The sequence below is a fragment of the Amblyomma americanum genome, chromosome 1, assembly GCF_052857255.1.
Source record: "Amblyomma americanum isolate KBUSLIRL-KWMA chromosome 1, ASM5285725v1, whole genome shotgun sequence".
In the NCBI taxonomy this organism is placed as follows: domain Eukaryota; kingdom Metazoa; phylum Arthropoda; class Arachnida; order Ixodida; family Ixodidae; genus Amblyomma; species Amblyomma americanum.
This window is the reverse complement of record NC_135497.1, coordinates 28,180,201-28,196,417: the sequence shown is the minus strand read 5'-3', so window position 1 is coordinate 28,196,417 and position 16,217 is coordinate 28,180,201. Positions and strand designations below refer to the sequence as shown.

The window sequence follows — 16,217 nt, the reverse complement described above, 5'->3', positions numbered from 1 at the left end:
AGCATGTCGGATAGCGGAGCGGTTCGCGCTATGCTAAATCTCTATTGTTCGCATTCAACTAACGAAAGTTTGAGTAAAAAGCCCGCTAATTTTCTTGGTTGTGAAAATTTTTCCCCGCGAATTTGAATATTTTCAGTTTCAGTGCGAAGGTAAAAATTGATTTGGCTTTTGTACGCAAAACGACCGTTTCCTTTAATACTGGATCTGCCTGTAATGACAACACAGAACGAACGCAGCTCTTTCGCGCCCCACAGAGAAAAGTTAAAAAGAATTAACAGCGGAGGGATCTAGCGCAGAAAAAGGTGGGCTGAGCGCATTCATGATGAGGTGCGGTGTATCGTCAGCCTCCTCGCGGATGAGCAGAGACGCGTTGGGCTAGACACTGCCGCGCATTCACCAAGGCGAAAGCAAGCAGGGGAGAAAAATGGGTCAGAGACCAAAGAGACCAGCCTATGGCAGAAGGAGACACTTGCGGTGCAGAACAGTATGGGCCGACGCGAAGACGACAGTGTCGTCGCTGAGAGAGCCGCAAGAGAAGTGAGCAAGGTCGGAAGAGCATGGGGTAAGGTCGATGTCGTCGGCGGCGAGGGCTTTGACACAATAAACAGAACGAGTAGCATCCGGCAAAGGATTGGGCAGAGAACCCGATTTCAGCTCGAGCTCAGTCGAATACTGCGGCACGGCACGAAATAAAATCCCAGCCCAGAATAACAGCTTGGGAACAGGATGGCAGTATGCACAGCAAACTCTTTTGTGCAGAGGAAGTCCTCAATCCAACTCGAGCGGTACATGCTGCGGACGGCTTGATGCGACGAGCGCTGACAGTGCGCAGCGCGCTCCAGTCCACACCTCCCTGGCTTTCTCTGCAAACGAATTCTCTCCTTCGTGCACCTTACAGACAGGTTAACAAAAACGCGCCCGCTTAAAGCAAACAAAGAAATCTCTACACGTAGAGACATTTTCTCGCGTTATTTCTCATTGAGAATGACTAATCGTTGGTCAGATGCCCGAGCTATGCACCACATGATTACCTCCAAAGAACGAAATCAATAAACACCCCACTCACCTGTGCGGCATCCAGGTTCACCGAACCTCAAGGCGGACAAAAACATGCTGGTGTCTCCTCTTTCAAACGCGACGCCATCGCCTTCGGGTCGTTGTTCCTGGTGACCGGGATCTTCCGCCCCCGCATGTGACGTATCGTCTTTACTCGCCTGCGTTGTGTAGCGCCGCCAGGAGTCGGTTAATAATTAAGGGCAGTGCCAACACATCGACACCACATTTGCAGCAATTTTTTCTCGTCTGTGAACCCACGCGTTCCGACAACAGCTGAACTGCACCATTTACTCGCAAGTACACGCGCGAGTTCCCGGAAAGGGAACGCGCGAAGAGTAGCCCGTGCACCCCATGAGGCGCAGGGCGAGTTTGACGCATGCCCTAGAGACTCAAGAAGAACGAAGGGTGCGGCGCAGCACGCTCCGCTCTCGAGACGCGACTGTATGCAGCCACAAAAGGCGCCTATACTTCGATTGAACTCGAAAGAAATGTTGAACTCATAAGATTCCTTCTTTTCTAACGACACCCTTACTCATTAGCAAGCAAACGCAAACACTATGCTTACTTCCAATCTCCAAAAAGTATCGCGGATTGTGGCCTACAGGTTACGTGCTCGCCTCGCAGTCTGGAGGTCCTTGGTTGAATTCCCCACACCTTCATAAGAAGTTTTAACGCGACAACGGTGAAGACGCCGTTACCCAGAAAATCCGGCGTCGGCTCGGCTGTGTGAGCGAAAAATCATGAGCATGAATCTGGTAGGTGGTGCTCAGAGAGCAACCCACGAGGTAGGTGGGCCACCTGGGTCACGTGACCTAGCTTGCTGCGTCATCACAACCTGCCCGCCTGGTAGTGAGCAAAGTTCTCACCGTGGCAGGTAAATTAATCACTTGTACGTCACTCGGGAAGAGCAACTTGGGCCGCACAAAGCTCACCGCTGGGAGCACCTCCCATCGCAGGGCGTGGCGCATCGCTCAACCACTGCGCCAGGAGAGGTACGAGGACTCCCAGGGTTCTGTGAATGCAAAGTGGAGGATGTCCTTCTGCATACTGGTTACGCTGTCGCCTCGTAGCCTTAAGGCAGAGCTTAAGTGTACCCTTCAACTTTTATTTTTTCTTCTTTGCCGTAGACGCCACTATCTTATGGTCTACTGATGACGTCATACGACAGCATAATGACGGCAACGAGGAATTCCGTGACCATGGATGCCGACGGACGCCGACTTTTGTGCTAATAGGGCATATATAACGTTTTCGCACTAATAACATTGTAGCCCGGCGGAAAGCTCTAATCAGACCCGTCATAGCGAGCGCTTTCAAAGAAGACTGTCATTATTTTCTCACAAAGAAACGAATGCGAGAGGGTAGCCCGGAAGCAGCCACAGTGAGTGCTGAAAGTACAGAGTGGCTCTAGTAGGATACAACTTAATATAACAGCAGTTAACAATGGGCTATACCTGTATTGCTCCGCTGACCATTCGCGCCTGTAAACGAAATCGCCCTTTAATTCACGACTGTATCAAACAAGCAAGAGGGAGGCATGTCAAGTGACCTACGTATCGAGGCACCGGCGTGTCTCATTTTCCTTGCGTCCTCTACGACCTTTTTTCACTTTTACTCAAGGAATCCATGTTAAGTGCGCAATGCCACTGGTTGCGCATAAGCCAACGCCATTCGTAGCGAGCCAAGCGCGGCTCGGAAGCAGCATGAACGGTTTCAGCACACTACTTCGTGCCCTGACAACGCTGCAATGTAAGTTTTACCTCCCCCGAGTAACCACCGTCCGATCTATCCGTCTTCATTTCTGTGAGAAGACCCGTGTTCGATACTGAGGACAGCTCCCACAAGTCCCTGGCAGGCTGCACACATCTACGTTTACGGTGCCAATTCAGCGTTCAGGTGATCCAGGACATCTTTTCACGATTCTCAAACAATTTTAGCGGTCACGCTCTGACAACTGTGTGACACTGCAGCACTGAACCTATAAGGACGACATCGCTTCAACGCGTTTGCTGCCATTTACACTCACGTGACGTCATGGTTGCCCGACGTCACCTGGGCGAGTCCTGCCGTTTGGACTGCCCCAGTGGCGTCCTAAATACCTGTGGCGATTTTTGAAACATAGCCGAGCATTTAGCACTTTCGGCGATTTCCTTTTAAAATATTTAAAATTAAAAATCACTTTGCGAACATACCGAGACGGCGCCCAAATTCACCCAAATGCACCATCAGCGTGCGATATCCAGCTCTAAAGAGACGAACCATGCAGAATAGCGTGGTCCGTTTTTGAGAACTTTCTAACCAGCAATGGTCCACTTTGCGCTGCACGGTGCAAAGTCGATTCAGGGCCCAGCCAAGTGAATCGCTGGTTCCTTGGTCGGCGGTGAGCTGAGGTTTCGATAACATGCATATCAATGTGTGGCTGAGAGCCCGCCTTTGTGCGAATATGTTACAGCCACGCTTCGGTACTGGGTTCTTAGGGAGGTGCAAACTTAAGTCGATCAAAATCAGGTGGGTCTTCGCTTGGTGCACATCGAGATAAACAGCAGGAGCCGCTTTGGGACCTGCTGTTTCACTGCTCGTGCTTTCTCGGTCGGAAGTTTGCAAACCTCCTTCACGGCGACGACTCAGTGTACTCTGGTCGAAGCACAGCACCTGCCGCCAACAGGAAGTTTTAATGAAGTTTATTTCTTATACAGTGGGCCCTTCTTTCTGTGTTTCTACCTCTTCTTGTATCACTGACCGTCTACTGAGTCACATCGTGAACGCGACATGCCGGGCAAGACGCTACGCCTTCTGCATCCGGAAGGGACTTGTTCCTGATGATGTAAGTGCACTCTTCGGCCCAGTGAAACCTTCGTGGGGGCATGTTAAGCGACTGTGCAGGTTACTGCGCTCGGAACTCTGGCGGCAAGTTCGTCTTTTTCAAGACTGGCTGCGCTTGGTTTGTCTAAAAGATCACCCAGAATGGCTCGCAATGAGGAAGTTAACATCTCTTAGGCGGCAAGCTGCACGACTCACGGAGTGCACGTGGAAGTGGATTTTGAACCAGTTGCCTTTGTGCTTGGGACAGAAGAAAAAGACACAAGAGAAAAGAAATGTATTAGTCCTGGGGGATGTGTCTATTCCCGAGAATATACTGCATCTTCTGCAGAAGGGTCCCAAATTCGGATTGCAACACGATGTTCCAGCGCATGAACTGATTGCACTCAACCGAAAAGTGGCACTGAAGGCGAAAGATGAGGACCGCGACCACTGCCTTCTTGAAGGTGTGGACTGCTTGCGGAAGTTTCCTCCAAAAGATCCGGACTTGCGCAGTGACAATGTCTTTAGTGGCGTGAAGGATGGGGAATACTGGAAAAACTGCCTGTTGAAACACCTTTGGATCGGGTACACAAAGACTCCAAAGCATCTGGTCTTTGCACCTTTGTGAACAGGTGTAAAGAGCTACTGGTGCTTACGTCAGGTGCCCACAGCAGTCCAGCGATCAATATGACAATGCCAAGGGAGCGCCCTTAGGAAAGACTGAAGTAAGAGCTGCCTCAAAAGAGTAAAAAGAGCAACAGCCTAATCACCTAAGTCCTCCATTCCGAGCCGACACACTTATGATAGGTTGAAGCTGCACCTGACGGCAGAAAATGAGCCGATGAATTGTGAAAGCCTCTAACGCACAGCACCGGTTCGTGGTATGCCCTAATCATTTTCGAAAGTAGTCATGACAGCGATAGTACACTGTAAACCACTTTGCACCCTTAAGGGCAGAATGCCATCTATTCACCCTTACAGCACCCACGATTTTCGTAAAAAGTGTTTTTTCATAAGGTAACACTAATTTTGCACCCCGCTTTAAGATGCAGGATGTTCAATGGGTAGTTTTTCTTAGTTGCACCCATGGAGATGGTTGCGGTGCAAGGGTGTAAAAGGAGAATTGTGACAGTCGATTAACCTCGGGGCACGACCAGTGATCGCTTCCCGTAGCGTTTGATACAGTGATGACGACAAGCACCACTGCCACTGTCAATGACTTCCCCCGCTTCTCTTAACTGCCGCTGGACAAAAAAGGTATAGAAGAAGTGTATACTCGGCGTCGTCCTCGGTCTGGTTTACGGCCTTCGGTTTTAATTCGGTTACCCAAGCTGGCTTTCGCCCGAGAGCGGAGACCAGGGCATAGAGGTCAGGATCCCGATTCGACACAGCAGATTGTATTGTAGTTGCCTTCAACAATGCGTTCCTCAATGGTGCCGCCCTGTGTGGGACGACGTTTGTCCGTCGGTTGGTCACTGAGTGCCTACAACAGGCACTACAAACTGTGGACGACCAGTGGTGGTCCGAATGTCAATGCAACCATCCGTGTGCCACCCCCCCCCCCCCCCCGACAAAGCCACCGCCGCACTGGGTGGAATGACGTAGACTATGTGTTCAAGCTGACCATGGCGCAGAACAGTGGCCTAAACACCAGTTACTAAAACACATTTACGTATGCCTTCTATCACGTGAAATGAGTCACTGACAAGGTCAGCATGATGTCCGCCTACATGCTGGACTGCGTCAACAGCGGACAATAACCAACCTGGCGCTGTTTGGCGGCATGGACGCGATCACACATACAGGGACCTGCTTTGGCTACCTCGATCCTGTCAGGGCTCAGCGCTGCGAGCGGCCGAAGAGTAAGTGGCGCAGACAATGTCCGAAGGTGCAGCTGTGCGAACAGCAGAACTGAAAGCAAGGCACAGAGAATGCGAAGCGCAAGCGGAGGCGAGGCGGTCGATAATAGGTCCTGTCGCACGTGTGTTTCACCACATTGTGGTGATCGCCTGTCAATCTTTGCACCACGTCCCCGTCTCACGAACTAAACAAACAACACAACGTTGTTTGGTTAGTTCGCTGCATATACCATGTTGTACATGGTGCCCCAGTGGAATGGCCACAGTGTTTGTTGATATCCCTTTGAATTACCCAAATGTGCTTGTACTAAAGGATGGACTCTGTGGCGGTGCGTAACGATGTGGCTGCGCCGCCACGCTGTCACGTGGTTGGTCACGTTGTGCGGAGCAACTGCCGGCGGTGCGGCGCCGTGGCTGATCACGTGGTTCGTGACGTGTTGGTCACGTGACCATGTTCCACTCGGCCAGCTGCAGCTATCGCGTCACTCCAGGTTTAACCAGAGCTAAACCACCGCCAATTTTGTAGCGATAGCTACATTAGAGCAGTATTTCGAGCCTTCAGCGTGGTGGTGCCGCCACCCTGTTGCTGCGCGCCACCCTGTGGCTCCTGCGCCACGCTGTCACGTGGTTGGTCACGTGGTGCGAAACAGCTGCCGGCGGCGCCGCGGCTGATCACGTGGTTGGTCACATGACCAAGTTCCACTCGGCCAGCTGTAGCTATCGCGTAACTCCAGATATAAACAGAGCGAAACCACCGCCAATTTTTTCATCACGTTTCTCGATTTCTTGGGGTCTGCTACACCTCCCATCGGCGTGAAATTTTGTCCGAGGAATTATAGATGGCGGCCCCATAGTAAATCCTTATAGCAACCCAACTAGTGATTGATTGGTGACGTCATCAGTATTTAGAATTGGTGATTGGTGAGTGAGTGATTTTTGACGTCATAATTAACTAGTCACGTGACTATGTTTAAACGCTTATAACTCAGTAATTAATGAGGTCATCAAAAAATTGGTGGTGGTTTACCTTTGGTTAAGCCTGGAGTTACGCGATAGCTGCAGATGGCCGAGTAGAACTTGGTCACGTGACCAACCACGTGATCAGCCACGGCGCCGCGCCGCCGGCAGCTACTCCGCGCCACGTGACCAACCACGTGACAGCGTAGCGGCGCAGCCACAGGGTGGCGGTGTCGCCACTCTGAAGGCTCGAAATGCTACCGTAATGAAGCTATCGCTACAAAACGAATAACGAATCAGGTACTTGGAATCCTGTAGATGAGTAGAACAGGTTAGACACCAATAGTAACTAAGAAGTTAATATTCAGTTATGATCAGGCTTAAATTTAATTGCTTATAATTAACCTATGACGTCATGATCTAGCTAACGGCATATTGGCAACGGGCTCGATGAGTAGAGCATGTTAGATACCAATATCGCCTAATTATCTTTGTGTTTAGTTATGGTTGACTTAATATGGTGGCCGTGACGTCAGCACTCGGCAGCTCACAATTTCATGTCTCACGGCGACCAAGCACCTACCGCCTTGAGGTAAGTCCAAATGGTCCTCCGAAAAATTTTCGAAAAACTTTTTCGGCGGTAGGCGCCCGCTCGCCGTGATGTATGAAAAAGTAGCCTGATCCCGTGGTAATACATCGCATGGACGATAGATTGCGCTACGAAACCGCTAACACTCCTTACTTCAACGTCTTCCAGACGGTGGCGGCATATCTTTTTTCTTTCACAGTGTGGTTGCGGTGCCCGACCCATAAACTCGGCCTTGATCTGCGCCATGTCAGTGCAAGATAAAGCATTCCAGGTGATCCACCCATTTCACACATAGTCATCTAAATATTCGTACAAATGAATACCACCACCCCCTCCACTGCGACGCCTTTCCTGTCTTCCCTTCACTCCAGAGATGAGGTTGAGGTGTCCACCGAGAAGGGAGTCAATCACTTTAATTTCAGTTTTAACATATTCTCAGGGAAATTCTGAATTTCAAACAAAGGAGGTGTTCGACGAGTTGAAAATTGTTTTTTTTTAGGAATAAATTCATGTAGTAACTGTCTCGCATAACTCTGTGGACATCTGAACTGCGCCTTAAGGGAAGGGTAAAGGAGGGAGTGAAGGAAGAAAGAGGTGCCATAGTGGAGGGCTCCGGAATAATTTCGACCACCTGGGAATCTTTAACATACACTGACATCGCACAGCAGACGGGCGCCTTATGCGCTCATCTCGTTTCATTACGGCAAAAAATGCAATTTTAAGGCTTATTGCTTTTATTAATGAGCCGCCTTCCAAAACTTTCAGATACAAAGTGCACTCTGAACAACGCAGACACAAAAATTGGCAGTGGCTTAGCTCAGCTATGCCAGGATACGCGTAGCGAGAGGTACCTTTCCTTGGCGGAGCTTGTTTTTCTGAAATTCTAATGGTGTTATCGGTCACACGACGGGCCTTCACATCCTCTTCTGTTGGTTCCCGTTGACCGACGCCTTCCATAGCCTCTATTCCAGCGGCTATGTGCCGTCTCTTACGCACGACAGGTCTGGCCAGGCGTTCCTCTCTCTGTTCGGGCGTCACCGCTGCTCTATTCGCCTTCTGACGCTCATTCTCTCTTTGGTATGTAGCCAACTGCCGGGCGACAACCTCAAGATCGGAGCAGTTAATCTTTTCTCGTCCATGCCGCCGTTTATCAGTGGCGGACTATCCTTCTCTGCATGGTTGTCAAACGTTGTGATGCAGACGACTGACTGACTTGACTGATGTTGCTGAGAGGAAGAAGGAAAAGGAAAGTGCACGGGCCTGCCTGCTGGCTCAAGCTGAGCGACGCTCGCTGCCGCGTGCTGAAAGTAGGAGCGGTAAAGGATATGAGAGCCAAGAGTGAAAGAAAAGACGCGCCGCGCTAATATGCCCCGTGCCGATCCCGGAGGCCGTCCAATACCGGGCCGACCCGTGTCAGAGTGCTTCAAGCCAAGCACACCGCCATATTACAAAAAAAATGTCTGTGGTTTAGCTCTGGTTAACCCAAGTCGAATTGCGAAAGCTTCGTTTCCTCGGCACGTCGTCTACGCAGCGTCTCATTCCGATGCTCTCGAGAATTCAAAGCGGTCTCTTCCGCAGTTGGAGTCACTAAAGGCGGTGTCACTTCTTCTAGCCGCATCTGCGTTACGACGCTTCTCGAGTCTTGCGGCGCGTTCTTCTGGCGTCTCTTGCTCGCTTCGTTCTGTCGTTGTTGCGTCTCTTTCGCGCTTTCCATAACGACTACAATATGCACGCCGTTTAGCTAAACGTTGTTCCCGCTCTTCATCCGTTTTTCCGCACGCCGCCGCTTCTTAGATGCAGCACATCACTGCAGCTTCACCTTATACACATCATCCGACATACCGTGGAGGATTCGCTGGGACGATCGCGACGAGCCGAGTTGGGGGGCCGCTTTTCCACAGCTGGTATGACGTCACACATAGGTCACGCTAAAGGTCAATGGTGGTTTCTCCGGGACGACGGCCAAGAGCGGAAACCTCGAGCAGTATTGCTTTCGCAATAAAATAAGTTTAATATCTTTGGTACAAGTACCCGCAGCAGATTACAGACGCCCATTACATATCCGCACAATGCTCCGCATGCGACGCGCGGTGCGGGTGATGGAGCGGCGTGCGGCGAGGCGGCGACGAAGAACGCGGCGCAGCTTTGCGGTCTGTCTGGTTACCATGGTGTCGGCGCATGAGCACAACTGCTCATCCGCGTGACGTCACGCTCGGTGTCGACGGTAGAGCGGGCGCGCGGCTACGGCGAAGTGCATGCCGCACCTTGCTCCCCCATGTTGCCATGGTAACAGCGCATGCGCACAACTTACCTCCCCATATACCGCGAAATACTCGAGCGGTAGCCCAGTGTAGCTCCCGCTACAAAAAAATAGCTGCCGTTCAACTACTGCCGAACCTGGTTAGAGAGCGAAAGCTGTGGTGTATCCGGCAACTAGACGCGCGGCATGGCGTCTGTAACGTTGAGTGCATTCCGCACATCGGATAGGCAGCGCGCCCACCCTGGCAGGTGGAGGCTAAATTAATGGTTGATCGCGAGTGGCTAGTCACCCAATGAACGCTGTGGCTTACTGCTGCAGTGCCGCGAGTCTGCCACAACGTTGTCAGCGCGAGTGCATGCTGCCCACATCTCTCTCCCCACAGCCACGTACCTCAAAGCGCGATTGAGGCGTCCACTGCACCCGGGAGCCAGTCATGCGCCTTCCTTTCCTCAAAACCATCGCAGTCTAAAGCGGTGTCAACGCAAACGCCAATGAACGCAAAGAACGCCGGCGGTTCGCCATCTTCAGTGCCGCGTTTCTGCTACAACGTTGTGAACGCCAACGCCTGCAGGTGAAGATTTGTTTTTAAAATTGCTCTCAAACCGACCGCGGCGGCTGCGTTTTTTATGGAGGAAAAACGCTAAGGCGGCCGTGTGCTGTGCGATGTCAGTGCACGTTAAAGATCCCCAGGTGGTCGAAATTATTCCGGAGCCCTCCACTACGGCACCTCTTCTTCCTTTCTTCTTTCACTACCTCTTTTATCCCTTCCCTTACGGCGCGGTTCAGGTGTCCAACGATATATGAGACAGATACTGCGCCATTTCCTTTCCCCAAAAACCAATTAAAAAAAAGAAAGCAAACTGCGCAGTAATTGTCTCACATATATCGGTGGACACCCCAACCGGTTTTCAGGAAAGGAAATATCGTAGTAACTGTTTCACATATATCTGGGGCCACCCGAACAGCGCCGTAAGGGGTTTGACCTCTGGCTCACTTGAAGGTCAAGACTGCAGGCACCGCGAAATCGTTAAGAGGTAGCGTAGTGAAGCTTTAGCAACAAAAAAAATCTTCCACTACAAAGCACAATGTGGCTAGGCGCGGCAGTGGTCTCGACGTGACCGCAGGTTTAAACGCAGCTGTGATAATAATAATAATAATTGGTTTGGGGGGAAAGGAAATGGCACAGTATCTGTCTTATGTATGGGTGGACACCTATACCGCGCCGTAAGGGAAGGGATAAAGGAGGGAGTGAGAGAAGAAAGGAAGAAAGAGGTGCCGTAGTGGAGGACTCCGGAATAATTTCGACCACGTGGGGATCTTTAACGTGCACTGACATCGCACAGCACACGGGCTCCTTAGCGTTTCTCCTCCATAAAAACGCAGCCGCCGCTGTCGGGTTCGAGCTCGGTAACACTCTAACCACTGAGCCACCGCGGCGAGTAAACGCAGCTGTGAACCGTTGAAAACAAGCACCATTTCCACCCCAGAAGTAGTGCGCAGTAGGCATGCATGGTAGATTCCATGTAACGCACACTGCATCGTTTTGTTCGAGATTAGCCACAGCAGCCAGCCGCCCGTCGCGAACGAGCTCCGAACTGAACGTTCGTTCTGTTCCAATTTGGAAGAGCTGCGTCCGCCTCGGACACAGACGCGTGAAGCCGGTCACCGACGGCAGTCGCTGCAAAGCACGCACAAGACGCAGCACGCCGACGCGTCACGTGCAGAACGCTATACACACACACACACACACACACACACACACACACACACACACACACACACACACACACACACACACACACACACACACACACACACACACACACACACACACACACACACACACACACACACACACACACACACACACACACACACACACACACACACACACACACACACACACACACACACACACACACACACACACACACACACACACACACACACACACACACACACACACACACACACACACACACACACACACACACACACACACACACACACACACACACACACACACACACACACACACACACACACACACACACACACACACACACACACACACACACACACACACACACACACACACACACACACACACACACACACACACACACACACACACACACACACACACACACACACACACACACACACACACACACACACACACACACACACACACACACACACACACACACACACACACACACACACACACACACACACACACACACACACACACACACACACACACACACACACACACACACACACACACACACACTGCGCCTGTACGTTCCAGTATGCGCTAGAAAACTTCAGAAACGGAAAGCACGGGAGGCTTAACAGCACCGCTCGTGCCAACTCCGCTAGGATGGTGACGAGAGCCAAGCGGTTGCTGTTGGTAACAACACCATCTATCCTTTCATCCTCTCTATCGGGACACTGTTGAGCTCTTCAAAGCGATGCAATCGCCGCATCTTCAAGCCCACCTGTCCTGAACCCCGACATTATATGGCAATAAAGTTGTTTCACTCTCTCTCGCCGCACCTTCATTTTCTTTGCCAAGTTCTCTCCGCTAACCGCACACCGTAGCACCCCCTGACAACTCTGTAGTCATGCACGTGAGCTTAAGTACACGTGCCCATCAGCCATTTTGGCCTTCGAATTTCCGTAGTGCGGCATCAGCACTTGTGATCTTCTAAAAATGCGCATCCTAACATTGATTCGAGAGCGGCGCGTTTCGTTTACGCTGCATTAGTCTCTTCGAACTGGTCAAATGGACAATGAACAGAACGCCGTGGTGCAAGGTAAGAGACTACTCACCGCCTTGGATGATCCAGCGTCGCGAGAGCTGCTGCTGCTTAAACTCTGTTCCGGCGACATTATAACTGGTGCCTTATCGGTCAAGGTAAAGTGTACTAGAAGAGTACACTTTATTCAAGGCCACTCGCCGGCCAGGTCTAAGTCCACGTCCGCTTGTCTGACACAGCAGCGTCGACTGCCTCTAGCCGTCTGCAGGTTGCCAGGTTAACTTCGTCGGTGTGCCGTGACGTGGCGCCACCTTGTGTGTAAAGCGCTGGATTTCTTTAGTGCGCAAAATTAAGTGGAGATTGCACAAGCGAACAAAGTTTTATTCTGACGTTAAAGTTTTAATTTAAAACCACAATTAAGCGTAGCAGTTCAGGTTAACTCTCAACAAAACTGTTTAATTATGTTATCTGCAAAATTTTCTGAAATGATCAGTTGAAATAGCTGACTCTGAGCTCCATTACACAGAGTCGCGGTGCTCTGAGGTGCTTTGAGGTTAGCGGAGTGTCACGCCATTTGCGGCTTTCAGGAGAACTGCTCAGCACTGCTTGAACTCGCATTTCGTAGAGAAGTGACAACTTACCAGATGCTGAGTCTGCCACGATAGCTCAACTCTTGAAAGACGCCGCTGATGAATGACAGCCCGGCTCATAGAAGGCGCAATCATCTGTTAACTGCCGCATATTCGTAGAGGCAAACGGTTAAGCCGCGTTTTGAAGCTAACCTTCGGAAAAATTTTCCTTCCACCATGTTCGCAACTGTGGTCTCATAAAATATGACGTGTTCGCCGCGCTATTCAAAAAATGTGATAAATTTCGCTGCCCCGCTTTTAACATCGAACATTACTAGCGCGAACTACTGCCTTTGTAAGCGATGTGAACGAAAAGCCGCTTTTGTCGTGGCCACTTTGACACAAGTGAGTTCGCCCGACGTTTATAAACGTTGAGTACGGCTCTATGGCCTGCGCGGTGTGCATTCCTCAGCGGAGGAATGGGACAAGCTCTTGGCCAGTTCAAGAAAAACAAGGCAGCTGGCTCTCAACACGCGAGTTCAAGGGGCCGCCCCCGACTGGACGCCACACTGCCTCGCCCCAGCCCCAAATAATCCCTTTCATTTTGTGGCAATAAAAGTAGTAACCACCAACTCATTGTAGCAGAACGCTACGGCGGTAGCAGAGCTTCTATTTTCGAACGGACGGTGGTTTGAAAGCGGGTTGTTCCACCGAAAAGTGAGAAAATTAGTTCGCTGTTTCCTTTCCTCAATTTTTGTAGCCCAGCGCTATACGGCATCGGGTCTCAGCACTTTGCGAACTGCACGGCATTCGGGCAGAAGCCGACTCGAAGGGTGTTGCGGCAGCACAACGCTGCGGCAACAGTGTTCCACCATCATCTAGCGTTCCTAACATCAAATAAAGAGAAAGAAAACGTTGTCACGTGGCGCTTCCTTACTAGTAGTAAGTGGTTTTTATTAAAATATTAATGAAAGAAAGGAAAAGATCTTTGCTAGCCTCGGCAACCCGCCGCGGTGGCTCAGTGGTTAGGGCGCTCGGCTACTGATCCGGAGTTCCCGGGTTCGAACCCAACCGCGGCGGCTGCGTTTTCATGGAGGCAAAACGCTAAGGCGCCCGTGTGCTGTGCGATGTCGGTGCACGTTAAAGATCCACAGGTGGTCGCAATTATTCCGGAGCCCTCCACTATGACAACTCTTCCTTCCTTTCTTCTTTCACTCCCTCCTTTATCCCTTCCCTTACGGCGCGGTTCAGGTGTCCAACGATGTATGAGACAGATACTGCGCCATTTCCTTTCCCAAAAACCAATTATTATTATTATTATTATTATTATTATTATTATTATTATTATTATTATTATTATTATTATTATTATTATTATTATCATTACTAGCCTCGGCATCTGCCATCGAAACTGAAGTACCTGTGCTGGGGCAGCAGAAGTAAAGGATAGCAGGCAGAATGCAGAAATGAAATGAAAGAGGTGAGGGGACAGGAAGAGAGGATAGGGGCAGAGGTAATATACACAAACTATTTACACAATAAGAATTGTGTTCAGGTTGTGAGCGTGATTAGTTCATGATGGAGCAATAGAAACACGCGTGCGCATGTTGACTACAACTGGAGTGGGGCGTCCAGTTGTTAATCGTCCAAGGTGGAACTCGCGGAGCGTTCGGTCACTGCGTGTAACTACCTCGCAGAGAACAGACGGGTCGTCAAGCCCGTCTGTTCTAGGAACGCACAGAGGCTCACCAAGGTTCGCTCACGGGTGCGCGCACTGCCCTGCGGCCACAATGGCGTCTAGAGGGAGTCAGGTACTATTCCCAGCGCCCTATAGACCGCAAGCATATCGCGACGAGCATTCTTGAAGCTGGCATTGTTGTGCACTTCCTGTGGAAAAAGAGCAGGCTTTTTCTGTTCATGAGGTAGAATCCACCGGTGTTGCGTTCACGTGTGTTTTTCTGCTTATTATCTTAGTGCAGGTGAATAGCCACCCCATCCTAGGCCGATCCCCCAGTGTGGGTATGTGCCGTCTTTTGATAGGCTAACAACAACGTTGCTGTGGTCGGCAGCAGTGTTGAACCCAGCATCACCTCTGTCCGAACAAGAGGTAACGACAAGCGTTCAAGCGAAATATTTAAGATACTCTTGCCGTCCACACTCATCAAGCGAAACGCATCGACTTCACTGCCATTCTACTTGGCGCTTTCCCTGCATTTGACGGCGAGCAGTAAAGACAGATTGCAGTCACACGTGGCCCTCGTATAGGTGGGTACTGCGGTAACTTCGAACACACAGGGTTCTTTCAAGAACTTGGCGTATACATCGAAACGGGGCCGTCGCTGCCAGGATTCCAACTTCCTCTGGCTAAGGTACTGAACGCCTAATCACTAAGGAAGGCGCCGTACCAGCCTTACTCGAGTGCTGTGACGCGTGCTGTCGCTCTCTTGCGAACGCAGCACCACTGACTCTACAAATAGCTCTCCACCAGAACTACCTGTGGGCGTTCCAGAGGCGTGCATTCCAGGCGTGTTCCAGGGCTTCGGGTGGATAAATGGATGGATTGATCAGGCAGAACCACTCAAATCGGGCGGTGGCTCACGCCACCCAGCCTTGACTCGTGTGATTTCACTCTTGTCTTGTTTCCAGCCACCAGAGAACCTTTGCTTGGTTATTCGCACCCGTTTAAAATATATTTTTCCTTTGCTTTCCTCAAACCCCATTGAATTGAATTGGCTGTTGGGGAAAGGAAATGGCGCAGTGTGTCTCACATATCGGCTGACACCTGAACCGCGCCATTACTTTGAAGAAATCAGCCGTCATGCGAAATGTGACGCCATCTAACGAAGCGCATAACAACTATACACGTGCCCAAAGCAGTGAAAAGTTGCGTACGTACCTTGCCTGCGGGTCCAGGGGGGCTGTGGACACAGCCGGCAGCAACGGGCTGTTGGCACGCTTCACATTAGTCCGGCTGCTTTCCTCAAACCCCATTGAATTGAATTGGCTGTTGGGGAAAGGAAATGGCGCAGTGTGTCTCACATATCGGCTGACACCTGAACCGCGCCATTACTTTGAAGAAATGAGCCGTCATGCGAAATGTGACGCCATCTAACGAAGCGCATAACAACTATACACGTGCCCAAAATAGTGAAAAGTTGCGTACGTACCTTGCCTGCGGGTCCAGGGGGGCTGTGGACACAGCCGGCAGCAACGGGCTGTTGGCACGCTTCACATTAGTCCGGCTGACGACGAACGGCTGACCAAAAGAGTTCGAAGGCGAACAGCTTGGCATGGAACTGTTCGCAGGTGGCTGCTCTTGTTTTCGCTCTGGCGAACTCCTGCGCCATCCTCGCGCTTCGA

General features: G+C 50.8%; 1 protein-coding gene across 1 annotated transcript in view; it reads right to left on the bottom strand.

Annotated features, from left to right (window-relative positions):
* The window catches only part of LOC144123847 (uncharacterized), a 62,489-nt gene extending 50,007 nt beyond the window's left edge, over positions 1 to 12,482 (bottom strand). The window contains exons 1-2 of the mRNA XM_077656603.1: positions 12,362 to 12,482; positions 1,067 to 1,214 (exon numbers count right to left, since the gene is read on the bottom strand). Coding sequence (XP_077512729.1) covers positions 1,067 to 1,214; positions 12,362 to 12,421 — 208 coding nt within the window. The 5' untranslated portion in view covers positions 12,422 to 12,482. The remainder of the gene's footprint in view (positions 1 to 1,066; positions 1,215 to 12,361) is intronic.
* Between the last annotated feature and the right edge of the window lie 3,735 nt (positions 12,483 to 16,217).